This window comes from Daucus carota, chromosome 3 (genome assembly GCF_001625215.2).
Source record: "Daucus carota subsp. sativus chromosome 3, DH1 v3.0, whole genome shotgun sequence".
In the NCBI taxonomy this organism is placed as follows: Eukaryota; Viridiplantae; Streptophyta; class Magnoliopsida; order Apiales; family Apiaceae; genus Daucus; species Daucus carota.
Genome location: NC_030383.2, coordinates 55,739,910 through 55,752,273, shown reverse-complemented (window position 1 = coordinate 55,752,273; position 12,364 = coordinate 55,739,910). Strand labels below are relative to the sequence as shown.

The 12,364-nt window shown below is 33.7% G+C and overlaps 2 protein-coding genes and 1 long non-coding RNA gene across 5 annotated transcripts; 2 read left to right on the top strand and 1 right to left on the bottom strand.

Moving 5' to 3' along the window:
- The first annotated feature begins 4,216 nt into the window (after nt 1-4,216).
- On the top strand, nt 4,217-5,246 carry LOC108213250 (uncharacterized). 2 transcript variants are annotated; one of them, XM_017385022.2, is made up of 2 exons: nt 4,217-4,371; nt 4,467-5,246. In XM_017385022.2, the coding sequence occupies exon 2, from the start codon at nt 4,517-4,519 to the stop codon at nt 5,135-5,137; it is 621 nt and encodes a 206-aa protein (XP_017240511.1). In that variant the 5' UTR covers nt 4,217-4,371; nt 4,467-4,516; the 3' UTR covers nt 5,138-5,246. The 2 variants fall into 2 exon arrangements, with proteins under 2 accessions (XP_017240511.1, XP_017240512.1); XM_017385023.2 differs by having other exon boundaries at nt 4,254-4,371; nt 4,476-5,246.
- Nucleotides 5,247-8,293: 3,047 nt separating this feature from the next.
- LOC108211661 (uncharacterized) lies at nt 8,294-9,426 on the top strand. Its single transcript, XM_017383317.2, has 2 exons — nt 8,294-8,449; nt 8,547-9,426. Exon 2 carries the CDS (start codon nt 8,593-8,595, stop codon nt 9,223-9,225), a length of 633 nt encoding a protein of 210 aa, XP_017238806.1. The 5' UTR covers nt 8,294-8,449; nt 8,547-8,592; the 3' UTR covers nt 9,226-9,426.
- Nucleotides 9,427-9,564: 138 nt separating this feature from the next.
- Nucleotides 9,565-12,057, bottom strand: LOC135151328 (uncharacterized). Of its 2 annotated transcripts, none has more exons than XR_010290113.1 (4): nt 11,839-12,057; nt 11,469-11,678; nt 11,085-11,186; nt 9,565-10,160 (listed from the first exon to the last, which is right to left on the bottom strand). It is a non-coding gene; the product is annotated as an uncharacterized LOC135151328 (long non-coding RNA). The 2 variants fall into 2 exon arrangements; XR_010290114.1 differs by having other exon boundaries at nt 9,565-10,156.
- Nucleotides 12,058-12,364: the final 307 nt, after the last annotated feature.

Here is a 12,364-nt window from a genome sequence, read left to right as displayed (position 1 = left end):
TATGTAAATCATATAGTATTCAGGAGTTCTTCTGTAAAATGCCCACAAATCTTCAATTAATTAGAAGTCAAGTAATAGGCTTAAGGCCTCTGAGATTGTGTCTGCATTCTAGGTTTCACTGCATTCGATATCATAAAGTTGTTAAACTGCTTTTTAGCAAGTACTTGAGTTTTTGGTAGCTACATATAAGATTATCTAAGATATCAATTTATTCATGAGAGCAGGTGGATGACAAGTACCAATACATGTGTGAAAAAAAAAAAAGAGATAACAAGGTCCATGGAGTTGGTTCATTGCAATCTCTCTTTTATAAGCCGGAGATTCCTTGCTGTCCATCCTTTGCTGATGCAAAAAATCAGAAGTTGCATGAAGAACTAAATGTGATGGGGATAAGATGAAAGCCATGGAGAATCGAATAGCTATGGTCGTGTTAGTACTAGCTAGTTTTCAAGCCTCGTTAGTAATTGATGGCTCCTTTTAGATATAGTACTTGAACACTATTGTATCGGGTAACTCTTACCTCATTTTGAAGATCGTAAAGAAATGTTTATTATGTGAAAAGTGTACACTTTTGTTGTTTTTATTTGCATTTCTATAGACATAAAAATGAACAATTCTAGAAAATGAAAAATTTGCACTGTATTTAAGCATGCATACCAACAGAATGTGTTTATATCTACTAACGAAAATTTAACAACTGAAAGAGTCTGTTAGTTCTTTGTTGTTAAATTTAACAATTTTGACTATATTTAACATCGGATTTCCCGTTGGGCATTTGTTGCTAGAATTGCCAACCAAAATATTCTGTTGGTGGGATGGTGTTTCTTTTGTTATTTTGCAAAACAAAGGTCTGTTACTAGATTGTTACTACTCGGTTGCTAACTTAGCAACGGACACCTAATTCGGTTGGCGAGGTGCTTCCCAACAACGTATACTCTAACGGTCCAGTTCAGTGGGCATTCCGTTAGGAATCTCTTTTACCAACGGATTTTCTTGATTTGCCAACATAATATTTCGTTGGGAATAATGAAATTTCTAGTAGTGATATAATGGACGACTACTCAAAACACTGACAGATCTGTGTATTGATAACCAATTTAGTTCACTTAATGAAAGTCCCCAGTTTGGGTTTTCTGCTGTTTGGTTTACTTGGGCTTAGTGAAACATCACACAGTTTTACAATAGGATGTATATACTCCATCTAATTATGCACACGTGTGTTTACTAAATTTAAGTTCTTGAATACGTGAGTGTTGTGCCATAAAATTTCTTGGGCTTATTTTATAGCCCATCATATTATTTGGGTTTCATTTGGGCTTACTGGAGTCATTTGGTAAATGATATTGGGCTTCACCATGGTTGGGCGAGCCATTGAAGGTGTTCAAGAAGGTATACGAATTTGCATTGGAAGCATAATGGAGGCTGCCATCAGCATGAGGTTGCACCTGAAGGCGCTTTAGGGGTTATCTCTGCTAGGGGTTACCGCTAAGCGCATCCTGGCTTGCAGCTACAGGGTTGCAGTTAGGGGATGCCGCTGGCAGGGCTTCCGCCGCCTGGGCAGAACGGCAGGCAAACTCCAAGCAGGACTCTTATTCCTTGTTTCTAGGAGGACGAATTGGAGGTGGATTGGGAGTATATCAGCTGGTATATATCCACCATTTAAAGGATAATCATGCTTATTTGGAGATAATTACAACATATATACATATCTGGTGCAAATATTCGGATATATATTAAAGATGAAGGCTTCAAATGACCTACTTGGAGTGGGATTCCGCTGGATAACTATTGAAAGAAGGCTGTTTTATCCTAAACTAAAGGGGATAAGAGCTTATCTCTTCAGAGTCCTAAATCAAGAACTACATGGGCTTGATTCCTATAAATATAGGGTATGTAGCCACCTTGCAAAGGGATCGAATTTCGGATTCATAAACTCACGAGTTCTACACTCTAAAGAGAGGCACGTGTAACCTTTGTGGCGTACATTTCCGGGCAATCGCAGGACGGAATTCCATAATTCCGGCCTCGTTGTTTGGTTCTTTGCAAGCTCAGCCCTTAAACACACTTGTTTTTCATTTGAATTTCTTTAGTTTATGTTAACGGCAGCCCCTAAGAGCTAGCCGTGATTTTCGTAGTTGTAACAGATATCCCTATAATTGTGCTATACGGTTCTGGGGGTGTTGTATCAATTCCTCTCACAACAGTTGGTATATATCGTTTATTAAATATATATGAAGATAATAAGCATTATCACATTAAATAAATCATATTTTATGAAGATATAAACTTAAACAAGATATTAAAATTTTATAAAATGATGACTATTTAATTACAAATGTGATGGATTAAAAGTATAATATGTATATTAGTTCGAATCGAATATGAACCGTGAATCATATTCGGGTATTCGGGTAGGATCATATTATGAAAAGTTATATGAGACCAAATCTGAGCGGGTATAGGTGTGCTCATATCCGGGATCATATATTATACGGGTTTATCATATTTTCGAGCCGGATATAAACCGAGACATCGGACAGTCCGTATCGATTACAGCCATGGAATGTATTTTACTGTTAGTAAAAAAATTGTATAATCACTTTCGTCAAATATTAAAGTTAATGAATTTAGATATTAACCTTGAAGATGTTCTAAGGACCAATAAATTATAAATAAAATATTTGAAAATCGGTGTCATGCGGATCACAGTCTATTGAATAAGTGTAGCCGGCCACTTCAGTCAATTAAAGAAATATTATTATTTTCTACTAAAATTTCAGATTAGGTTTTAAATTATACTGCTGTATTTGGTAGACTTGCAACAACTCTGTGAAAGTGTCTTAAAATTGAAACTTGAGATCTGACCATAAACCCACAAAAGAACAGGATGTAAAAATAACCGGATCATACACATATCCGTTTCAATATCCGAAATTTTAGATTTATTGAACTAAATTTTCAGATTAGAATTTAGATATTAGGTATACTGATCTGAAACCCGAAATAAATCCGAATATATAATATTATATAGATTAATGATGAAATACAAACCACAAAATATGAATCTTAAAATGCGAACTAAAAAAAAATAGGACTATATGTCAATCACCCCCTCCAAATTGTCATCACCCACCCGTGATCCACCCTTGACGCCACTCAATCCATCTCGGGCTCACTGATGCCTCACTAATGCTCCGAAGTCCGAACAGGACCTATGACAAACTCAAGAGCAAATACTTTACCTCACCACCTTCCCGATAGGGCCCACCCCCGTCCATTCAGCCCCACTTATATCTTGTCAAGGCCCACCTAGGAGTCCACTCTCAGAACACACAAACCTCCTTATATTTGTAAAAGTATTAATTCGCATTTAAGTTTGTATATAATTTTATATATTATACATCATATTAAATTATATATAATATACTTATATATTTTTTTATATACTAAAAAATATACAATACACATATTATATAATATGAAATTATATATATAACTTTATCTATTATACATCATATTAAATTATATATAATATACTTATATTATTTTATATACTAGATATTATACAATATACATATTATTGTATAATTTTAAACATATATTTATCTTTAAGTTAAAATTGACTAATAACAAAATTAAATTATAATATAATTCAAACATATATATAACTAGTTGATACGGAGAACACAACATTTTCTAGTGATAAATAGTGATAAATATTGTTAATTGGGTTTATTAATAAAATATTGGTCATAAATATATAAACCAAACTAATATTGCGTTGTAATGGTCGAAATTGGAACATTATAATTCTTCTCTCCCTTGCATCCTTGACCCTAAAAATATAATATGTATATAAGTTCGAATTGAACATGAATAATAGATCATATTCAGGTATTTGGGTACGTAGGATTATATTATGAAAAGTTATATGAAATCTAATCCAAGCGATATAGGAGTGCTCATATCGAGGATCATATATCAACTGATTTTAACTTTTTTATCAGATCTAGATCATTTTCAAAACAAATATGAGATATGTATCATATTTTCGAACCAGATTTAAGTTGAGATATCGAATAGTTCATATCGACCTATTAACAACTAACCACTGCGAAGATTTCTGATACAATTGTAAGGAATTAATATAAAAATTCCCACGCAAGTGATACACAACTTGATATATAAAATTTGGTTGGGTCAACTCATTCATTAGTAGACCTTCGTTCTTTAATTTTTTCACACCAACTAATCTGATGAAATTTATCATATGGACGTTTACCTCGGCTATTTAAGTCGTTGGTCACGACTTCATGTTCACCACTAAACTTAACTCATCCAGATTTCAGAGCCCCTGTAACAACTAACAAGGTATATCCCGTTTAAAACAAATCTATCTTAACTATTGTGTATAAATTATTTATTTGTTTATAATAACAGTAACAAAATTTCTACATATGTTCTAGTGCTTTCAGATTTACTTCTCAGAAGCTGGTCTGAAAACAAAGGCCTTCACATGGGTAACGAGGAAAAGAAGAAAGAAGATCTTGATGTAAAAGAAGTTCATCTAAAACTCCTGGATGATCTTGTCAACGTGAATTCACTACTCACTATAGCCGTATTTGTGGGCTTATCCTTGGCTACGCCAGACATTAAAAGCCTGGATTCGAGACGAGAGTGTCGCTCAGGTCCTAGAGAAGCCAAAAGGCTGATTCTCTGTGAAGTTATCGCATTTTCTTGCTTCCTCTTGTCAAGCATCGTTGCCAAGGTACTTAAGCTTCATCTCTACCTTGACGGAGTTGGTAATTATTCCTTCACGAGTCCGAATCTTGATTTGAAGGAATTCATGTTAGCGTTATCTGCATGCGCGTCAGTTGCTGGGATTGTTTCGGTGTCTCTTTCGATTGTGTACATAATTGAAATTCGAGTCGGCAAATTGTCATGTGGGTGTGCAGAATCCACTGCTGCCGTGGTGGTTCTTGGCGTACTTGTTGGGTTTGCTTTGCTCATTTATGTTGTTTCAGTTGCTATAGCCATTTACGCTTCTTATAAAAGTGACCATAAGAAGCCTGAAAATGGAGAAAATGAAAACGTCCTCAAGTCCCCGAGTACTAAGGACTTGCCAAAGGAAGTTTAGCTAATGAAAATTGTATGTATTTCATGTACACATAATGAAGTGTGCTTTAAGGACTTGAAGAAGCAAGTTCAGCTATTAATGGAAATTTAAATTCAGCAATTTCATATGATCTATTGGGTTCGTTGTTTCAACAATTGAAGAAAGGTGCATGCATCCTGACTGTTTTTGTTTTGCTGCTTAGCATTTGGAAATTCAAGGTTAATCATGGTTCGCTAAGAACAATTTATAGGAGGTTTGACTGCATAAACACTTACCCATCATTGATTCTCCCTCCGTCTTCTGGAATATATAGTTTGTATTGAAGTATTGAACACAAAGATTAACAAAAATGTATAAAGTAAAGTAATGAAAAAAAGAAGAAAAGTAGATAAAGTGGTGGAACATATTAATATTTAAGTAATAAATTTGGAATAATAGATGGAGGTCATGGTGGGGTGATTTTCATATGACAAAATTTATTTTGAAAAAATTTTGAAATATATAAAAAAAAAAAAAGGCCTAGAAATAACAATTTTGTTGTAACCAAAGATTTGTAATCATTTGGATTTTGATCATCATCAACCGTCCAACTCCTCATTGGTATTCACTCTTTCGCATTTCTTGACCATTTTTAAATATTCAAAATTTGAATTATATTGAAATATAGTGAAATATTTCAATTATTTATAAATATTTTCATATGTTTTAACCATAAAATCAAACTAAAAGTAGCTGAAAATCGTTAACATATAAATCTTTAAAAGAATTATATTGAATAATCTTTTTCAATCACGCGAAGCGTTATTTCTTCTAATTAATTAGATGTAGTAGGTATCCTTCACTTAAATATATACTCCCTCCGTTCGTTTGAAATATAGGTCGTTTGACTTTTTGACACACACTTCTAAATTTTTTGATTGCATAGCTAAAATCATTATTTTCTAAAATGAATTTTTTGAATTATAATATTAATCACATATTTTTATTAAAAAAAATTATAAATAATATTGATTTTAACTATACGGTCAAAGCATATAGAAGTGTATGTCAAAAAGTCAAGCGACTTATATTTAAAAATAGAGGGAGTACTCTCTTTGTCATGTTCATTCATATACTCTTTCACTGACACACATTTTAAATTTTTTTATAAAATATAGTTTTATAACTTATCTTTTAATTTTTTTCCAGAATAAAAATTTAAATGTTTAAGTTTTATTCGGAAAATTTTTTAAAAATAAATTATAAAATCAAACTTTGCGAGAGAACTAAAGCTGTGTGCCACGTTTTTTTTAATTTGTTAATTGATTACACACGCACACATGGGGAGTCGAACTCCCGACCTCCCGCAAAGGGGTACAAGAGCTCTACCACAACACCAACATCTTGTGTGCCACGACCTCTTCTCCCTTACCGTCACCGAGGACCGGTAGCTTTACTCTTTATTTTTTGCTAAATTTCAGATTATAATACTCCTCTCTGTTCCTCTCATTTCTTTACAGTTACTATTTTGGGATATCCCTCTCATTTCTTTATGTTACTATAAATAGTATGTTTTTTTCATCATTACACCAACTATCTTATCCCACTATCTCATACTCCCTCCGTCCCAGTCAATAGTATACACTGGGGGACGGGGGCGCGGCACGGACTTTAATGCTTCAATATAGTATAGTTCTGTAAATTATTTTTAAGATTTTCTTTTTTTGTATAAAAGTATAACATTTATATTTTTATACAAAAAAAAAATCTTAAAAATAAGTTGTGGAACTATGTTTTATAAGAGCCTTAAAAAGCGTGTCAGTGAAAAAGAAACGTATACAATTGACTGGGACAAAGGGAGTATTAAACGATAAAAACTACTATTACACTCACTACTTTCCTCTACAATCTCAAATCTATTATTAAATATTGATAGGTTCCACCACTTTACCCACTTTTCATCTAACTTTACTCATTTTTCATTCATTGTCTTGATCTCCGTGTCCCCCTACAATGTAAACAATTGAGGGGGACGGAGGGTGTATCTGGTAGACTTCTAACAACTTTGAAAGCAGGGACACTGTAGGGCTTAATATTGAAGTAGACAAATTTGACGCACTCAGTGACGCGCAATAGTGACGTGGGGTAAGATGTATAAACAAACAAAAGATCAAGGGTCTCCTAGCCATGTGTAGGGCTGTCAAAAAAATCCGAAAAATCCGAATCCGTCCGAAAAATCCGCCACCGTATCCGAGAAAAAGCGGATATTTTTCGTATCCGAGAAAAAGCGGATATTATCCGTATCCGAATCCGTGATATTCGAATCCGAAACTAAATACATATATGATATTTAAATTATATAATATATAATTATACGTAATTAAAATTTTATGTTATTAGCTTGTAGTGTGTGTATATGCATTAAATAATACATTTATACAAAATTTATATAATCATACAAATACTAAAATACTTTATACATATATAAAGGTATCATTTGAGCTTAGTCATAAAAAAATTGTTCGAAAATCATCATCAATACGGTATAATCATCAAAAATATCCGACATCCGTCCGAAATATCCGCAACCGTATCCGGGAAAAAGCGGATATTATCCGTATCCGAAATAAAGCGGATATTATCCGTATTCGAATCCGACAGTTGCGGATAAGGATACGGATATAGGCATATCCGTATCCGAATTATCCGTTTGACAGCCCTAGCCATGTGTTCTTCCAGATAAGGGTCATAGTCTTGTAACCATGTGTTCTTCCAGATTGAAAACTCTGGAAACAAGAAGACAATGTAAGAATTATAGAGTGTGCAGTTTGGTCAAAACTAATTTTGCCTGCTTATAATTCATTGAGAATTAGCTTATTTATACTCCCTTGAGTAGTATACATTGGTGGACGGGGACGCGGCACGGACTTTAATGCTCCTGTAAATTGTAGTTGTGTAATTTATTTTTAAAATTTATTTTTTCTGAATTAAAGTTTGGATGTTATATTTTTATTCAGAAAAAGAAAATCTCAAAAATAAGTTACGGAACTATATTTTATAAGAGCATTGAAATGCATGTCGAACAGTTAAAAAGAACGTATACAATTAAATGGGACAGAGGGAGTACTATACATGTAAAAAAAAGTTATTAATCACTTTCTGACTTATATACCTGATCCCGTGGATTCATTAATTAATTAGTAGGCCTTCGTTCTTTAATTTCTTTCACATCACACCAACCAATCCGATGAAATAATTATTTTTATGAACTGTTTCCTCAGCTATTTAAGTCGTCACTCACGACTTGATGTTCATCACTACACTTCACTCATCCAGAGCACTTAGTGTGACAAGGTATGTTCCATATAACACAAATATTTCTTAATTTGTGTACAATATATTTTGGTTTCTAATGGTAACAATCTTCCTAAATATGTTCTTGTGCTTTCAGATTTACTTCTCAGAATTGAAGCTGGTCTGCAAACAAAGGCCTTGACATGGGTAAAGCCGAAAAGAAGACAGAAGAACTTGATGTAAAAGATGTTCATCTAAAACTCCTGGATGATCTTGTCAACGTGAATTCCCTACTCACTATAGCTGTATTTGTGGGCTTATCCTTGGCTACGCCAGACATTAAGAGCCTGGATTCGAGACACGAGTGTCGTGCAGGTCCTAGAGAAGCCAAAAAGCTTGTTCTCTCTGAAGTTATCGCATTTTCTTGCTTCCTCTTGTCAAGCATTGTTGCCAAGGTACTTAAGCTTCATCTCTACCTTGACGGAGTTGGTAGTTATGCCTTCACGAGGCCTCATCTTGATTTGAAGGAGTTCATGTTAGCGTTATCTGCATGCGCGTCAGTTGCTGGGATAGTTTCGGTGTCTCTTTCAATTGTGTACATAATTGAAATTCGAGTCGGGTTGCTCTCGTGTGGGTGTGCAGAATCCACGGTTGCCGTGGTGGTTCTTGGCGTGCTTGTTGGGTTTGCTTTGCTCATTTATGTTGTTTCAGTGGCTATAGCCATTTACGCTTCTTATAAAAGTGACCATAAAAGTGACGATGAGAAGCCTGAAAATGGAGAAAACACAAACGGCCAAAAGTCCCCGACCACTGAGAACTTGACGAAGCAGGTTTAGCTAATGAAAATTATATATATATTATGTATTGCATAATTATGTGTGCTTTAAGTCTCAAGTCTCCAAATACTTAGGACTTGACGAAGTAAGTTTAGCTAATGAAAATTTTATGTATTTCATGTGCACGTAATAAAGTGTGCTTTAAGGATTTGACGAAGCAAGTTTAGCTAATGAAAATTTAAATGAGTAAATTTCATATGATCTATTGGGTTCATTGTTTAGACATTTGAAGAACGTGCATCCTGATATGACTGCTTTTGTTTTGCTGCTTAGTATTGGAAATTTAAAGTTCAATCATGGTTTGCTAATTAAGAAAATTTATTTGATAAACACTTCCCAATCATTGATGACCAAAAAGAATAAACAGCCTAAAACAATTTTGTTTACTAAATATATGTGATCATTCGGAATTTGATCATCATCAACCGAGTCCAACTCCTCATTAGTATTCACTGTCACTATGCCATAGATGGCTTTTAGCAACATTTCAAAAACGTAGCCAGAGGCCCATAAATTGTTGCAACAGGCTGAAAATGTGAAATGGCAACGGTTTTGGGCTGTTAGTATTTTCGGCGTTGCCTTAGCCAGCAAAGGCAACAGTTTATGCAGCAGCTTTTAACAAATAATAACAATAAATATAAACCACAACACATTTTATAGCTACATCAATAATTTTTAAATTATCAAATTGAAAGGTACGGTTTGAATACAGAGATTTCCTTACATTCCAATATCAACATCCAAAATATACATCCCTACTACTGAATGCCAACATTTAACAAAGCATAAATAATCCGAGCATCACAAGCATTGCTGCAAGTCTTCCATTCTTGATCTCCTCTACCTTGAGAAGTACAACCATCAAATGTTCTCTAAAATTCTGCCACCACTATTTACCTTCAAATCTTTTACTGTCCTTGGAGAAATCCTCCTATCTACCAAAAGAAAAACATGTTATTTAAGTACTAACGATCTTGAAGTTTAAGAATGACAGCGGAATCTAGTATATCAATATAACCAGAGGAGATTTTATACTCTAGATTACTCGGACCAGAAGGAAATTTATTGATAATGTAATTGCCTAAGTCTCCATAACTCGGACAAATTTTCTCATTTTCTGTGACTTTTAAGTAAGCAGTATAAAAATCACAACAAGGATTTTCAGAGTGCTAAGTTTTGCATAAAAATAAGAACATATAGTGACATAAAAGAAACGAATGAATAACTTTTGAATCATATAGTGACCTACAAAGAAGCAACAACAAAATTTCAGATACGGTTAGTGGAGGCGAAACATTAGTTGTCTGACAAATATGTAGAAACCAGAACTGCTCTAAATTCTGACAGCCAGTTTGTTTCTTACAAGAACAGAACAAAGGAAGTTGTATACTTTGATATGAAAGTTTAAAAAATCATGAAATCAATGTTTGAAGCTTTGTGTAACAGAAATAGAGAAAGTGTGGGCATGAGATTTGCTGACAGCTAATTCCAACAATTACTAAGATTCTAATGTTTCGTTACCAGTCGTCCCAAAACAGTGTCCCTAAATAAGTTAAAATGACTACAACTTTTCACTCTTCTCTGAAGCAAATGATTCATTCTTCTATATTCATCAGGTTCCTCTGTTTTAGCTTACATTAATCCAAAAAATGACCACACATGACATGACTACAAGTCTGTCTTTAGAGTTCGTCTTTAGAGTTCATGACAGGAAGATTTTAAGTCTGTAAATATAAGTCTATATCAAGTACCGACCTTCTGAATATGCAATCACACATACATAGATAACATCAAATAGATCCTTTCCATAATCCAGTCACCCAAAGAATTATTAATGTAGTAAGGAGCATGGTAAGTACCTCCCATAGAAGAGCAATCTGATCTTTGGAGGATGAAGCCAACTATTTTCCGTTATAAGAAAATTGCAGAAACCAAAATTCATCCTTGCGTTCTTGTAATGTCTGATCCAATAAATAAACTCCTCAATCTGGCAACTTAATCAATACAAAAACAATATACTAAAAGATAGACGGTGATCAAAAAGAGTCAAAGTGTCTTAACATACCTCAGAGATAGCACATTCATTTTAAAAATACATAGTAACTTCCCAAATTAAAAGTTAACACAATTTATTATTTCAATTAGAAGCATGTAAACATTCAAAAGAAAAGCATGTAAGTTGCAACTAGAAATATAACACTATTATAGGAATCCATATAGCACTATTCAAAACTAGAATATACCATTTGAAAGAACCCGAATGGATGCACCAGAGCTCTCATGTAGTGACTTAATATCGTTGTACCCTGTTTTACAATCAGGTTAGTAGCGTGTGGGGAAACACCAGTAACTGCACTGAACAAGATGCAATCGAACAGGCTCCACGCAAACTCCAATTTACCTTAATGACAGCTCTACACTAGAAGCCCCAAATTTGGAACTCTAATCACCACCTGAAATATCAAAATAAAAGCTACTTTTAAGAGGACAAAGCCCTAATTAATCGCAGAAGTGTAAATGTGTAAGAATTTACAAATTAATCGAAGAAAATGAGTTGAAGCAACAATTTAAAGCTCTAATCACCTGCAAAATCATAAAATAAACAATAACAACCTTTTAATTGAAGCCACAAAACTGCGTATTCAAATACCAATTCTTCGATTTGTTCTTCGTGATAGAGTTTAGTTCGAGAAAGAGTGTGAAGAGCTAGAGAGAGAGCCGAGAGAGGGAGCTCGAGAGAGAGTCTGAGAGAGAGCGTCCGTCTGTGTGTGTGTGTTTTGAGCGTATGTCTGTGTATGTTTTTGTGTTAGAGGGAAACTAAAAGTAATTTGGTTTTTGTTTGGGGGGAGAAGCCCGCTCAACATTTCGCCTTAGTGCTATGTGTTTGTAAGTTTTCTATTTTAATTATTATATTTATCATATATTATAATATTAAATAAAAGATACGTCAATAAATTTAAAATTTTTATTTCTTTTTTAAAATTTCTAAAATAAAATGTTAATATGAGACAATACTTATTTTAGTCAGCGGTATTTTGATAGTTTGACCATTAAATAGATATACCAAATACATTTAATTTTTTTAATTTATCCGGGTTTTAATCTAGACTTTCGTTAAAGTAATTTTTTTCTAGATTTT

Excerpts from the sequence above, each read along its gene's own strand:
- LOC108211661 (XM_017383317.2), top strand. The coding sequence starts at position 8,593 with ATGGGTAAAGCCGAAAAGAAGACAGAAGAACTTGATGTAAAAGATGTT.
- LOC108213250 (XM_017385022.2), top strand. The coding sequence starts at position 4,517 with ATGGGTAACGAGGAAAAGAAGAAAGAAGATCTTGATGTAAAAGAAGTT.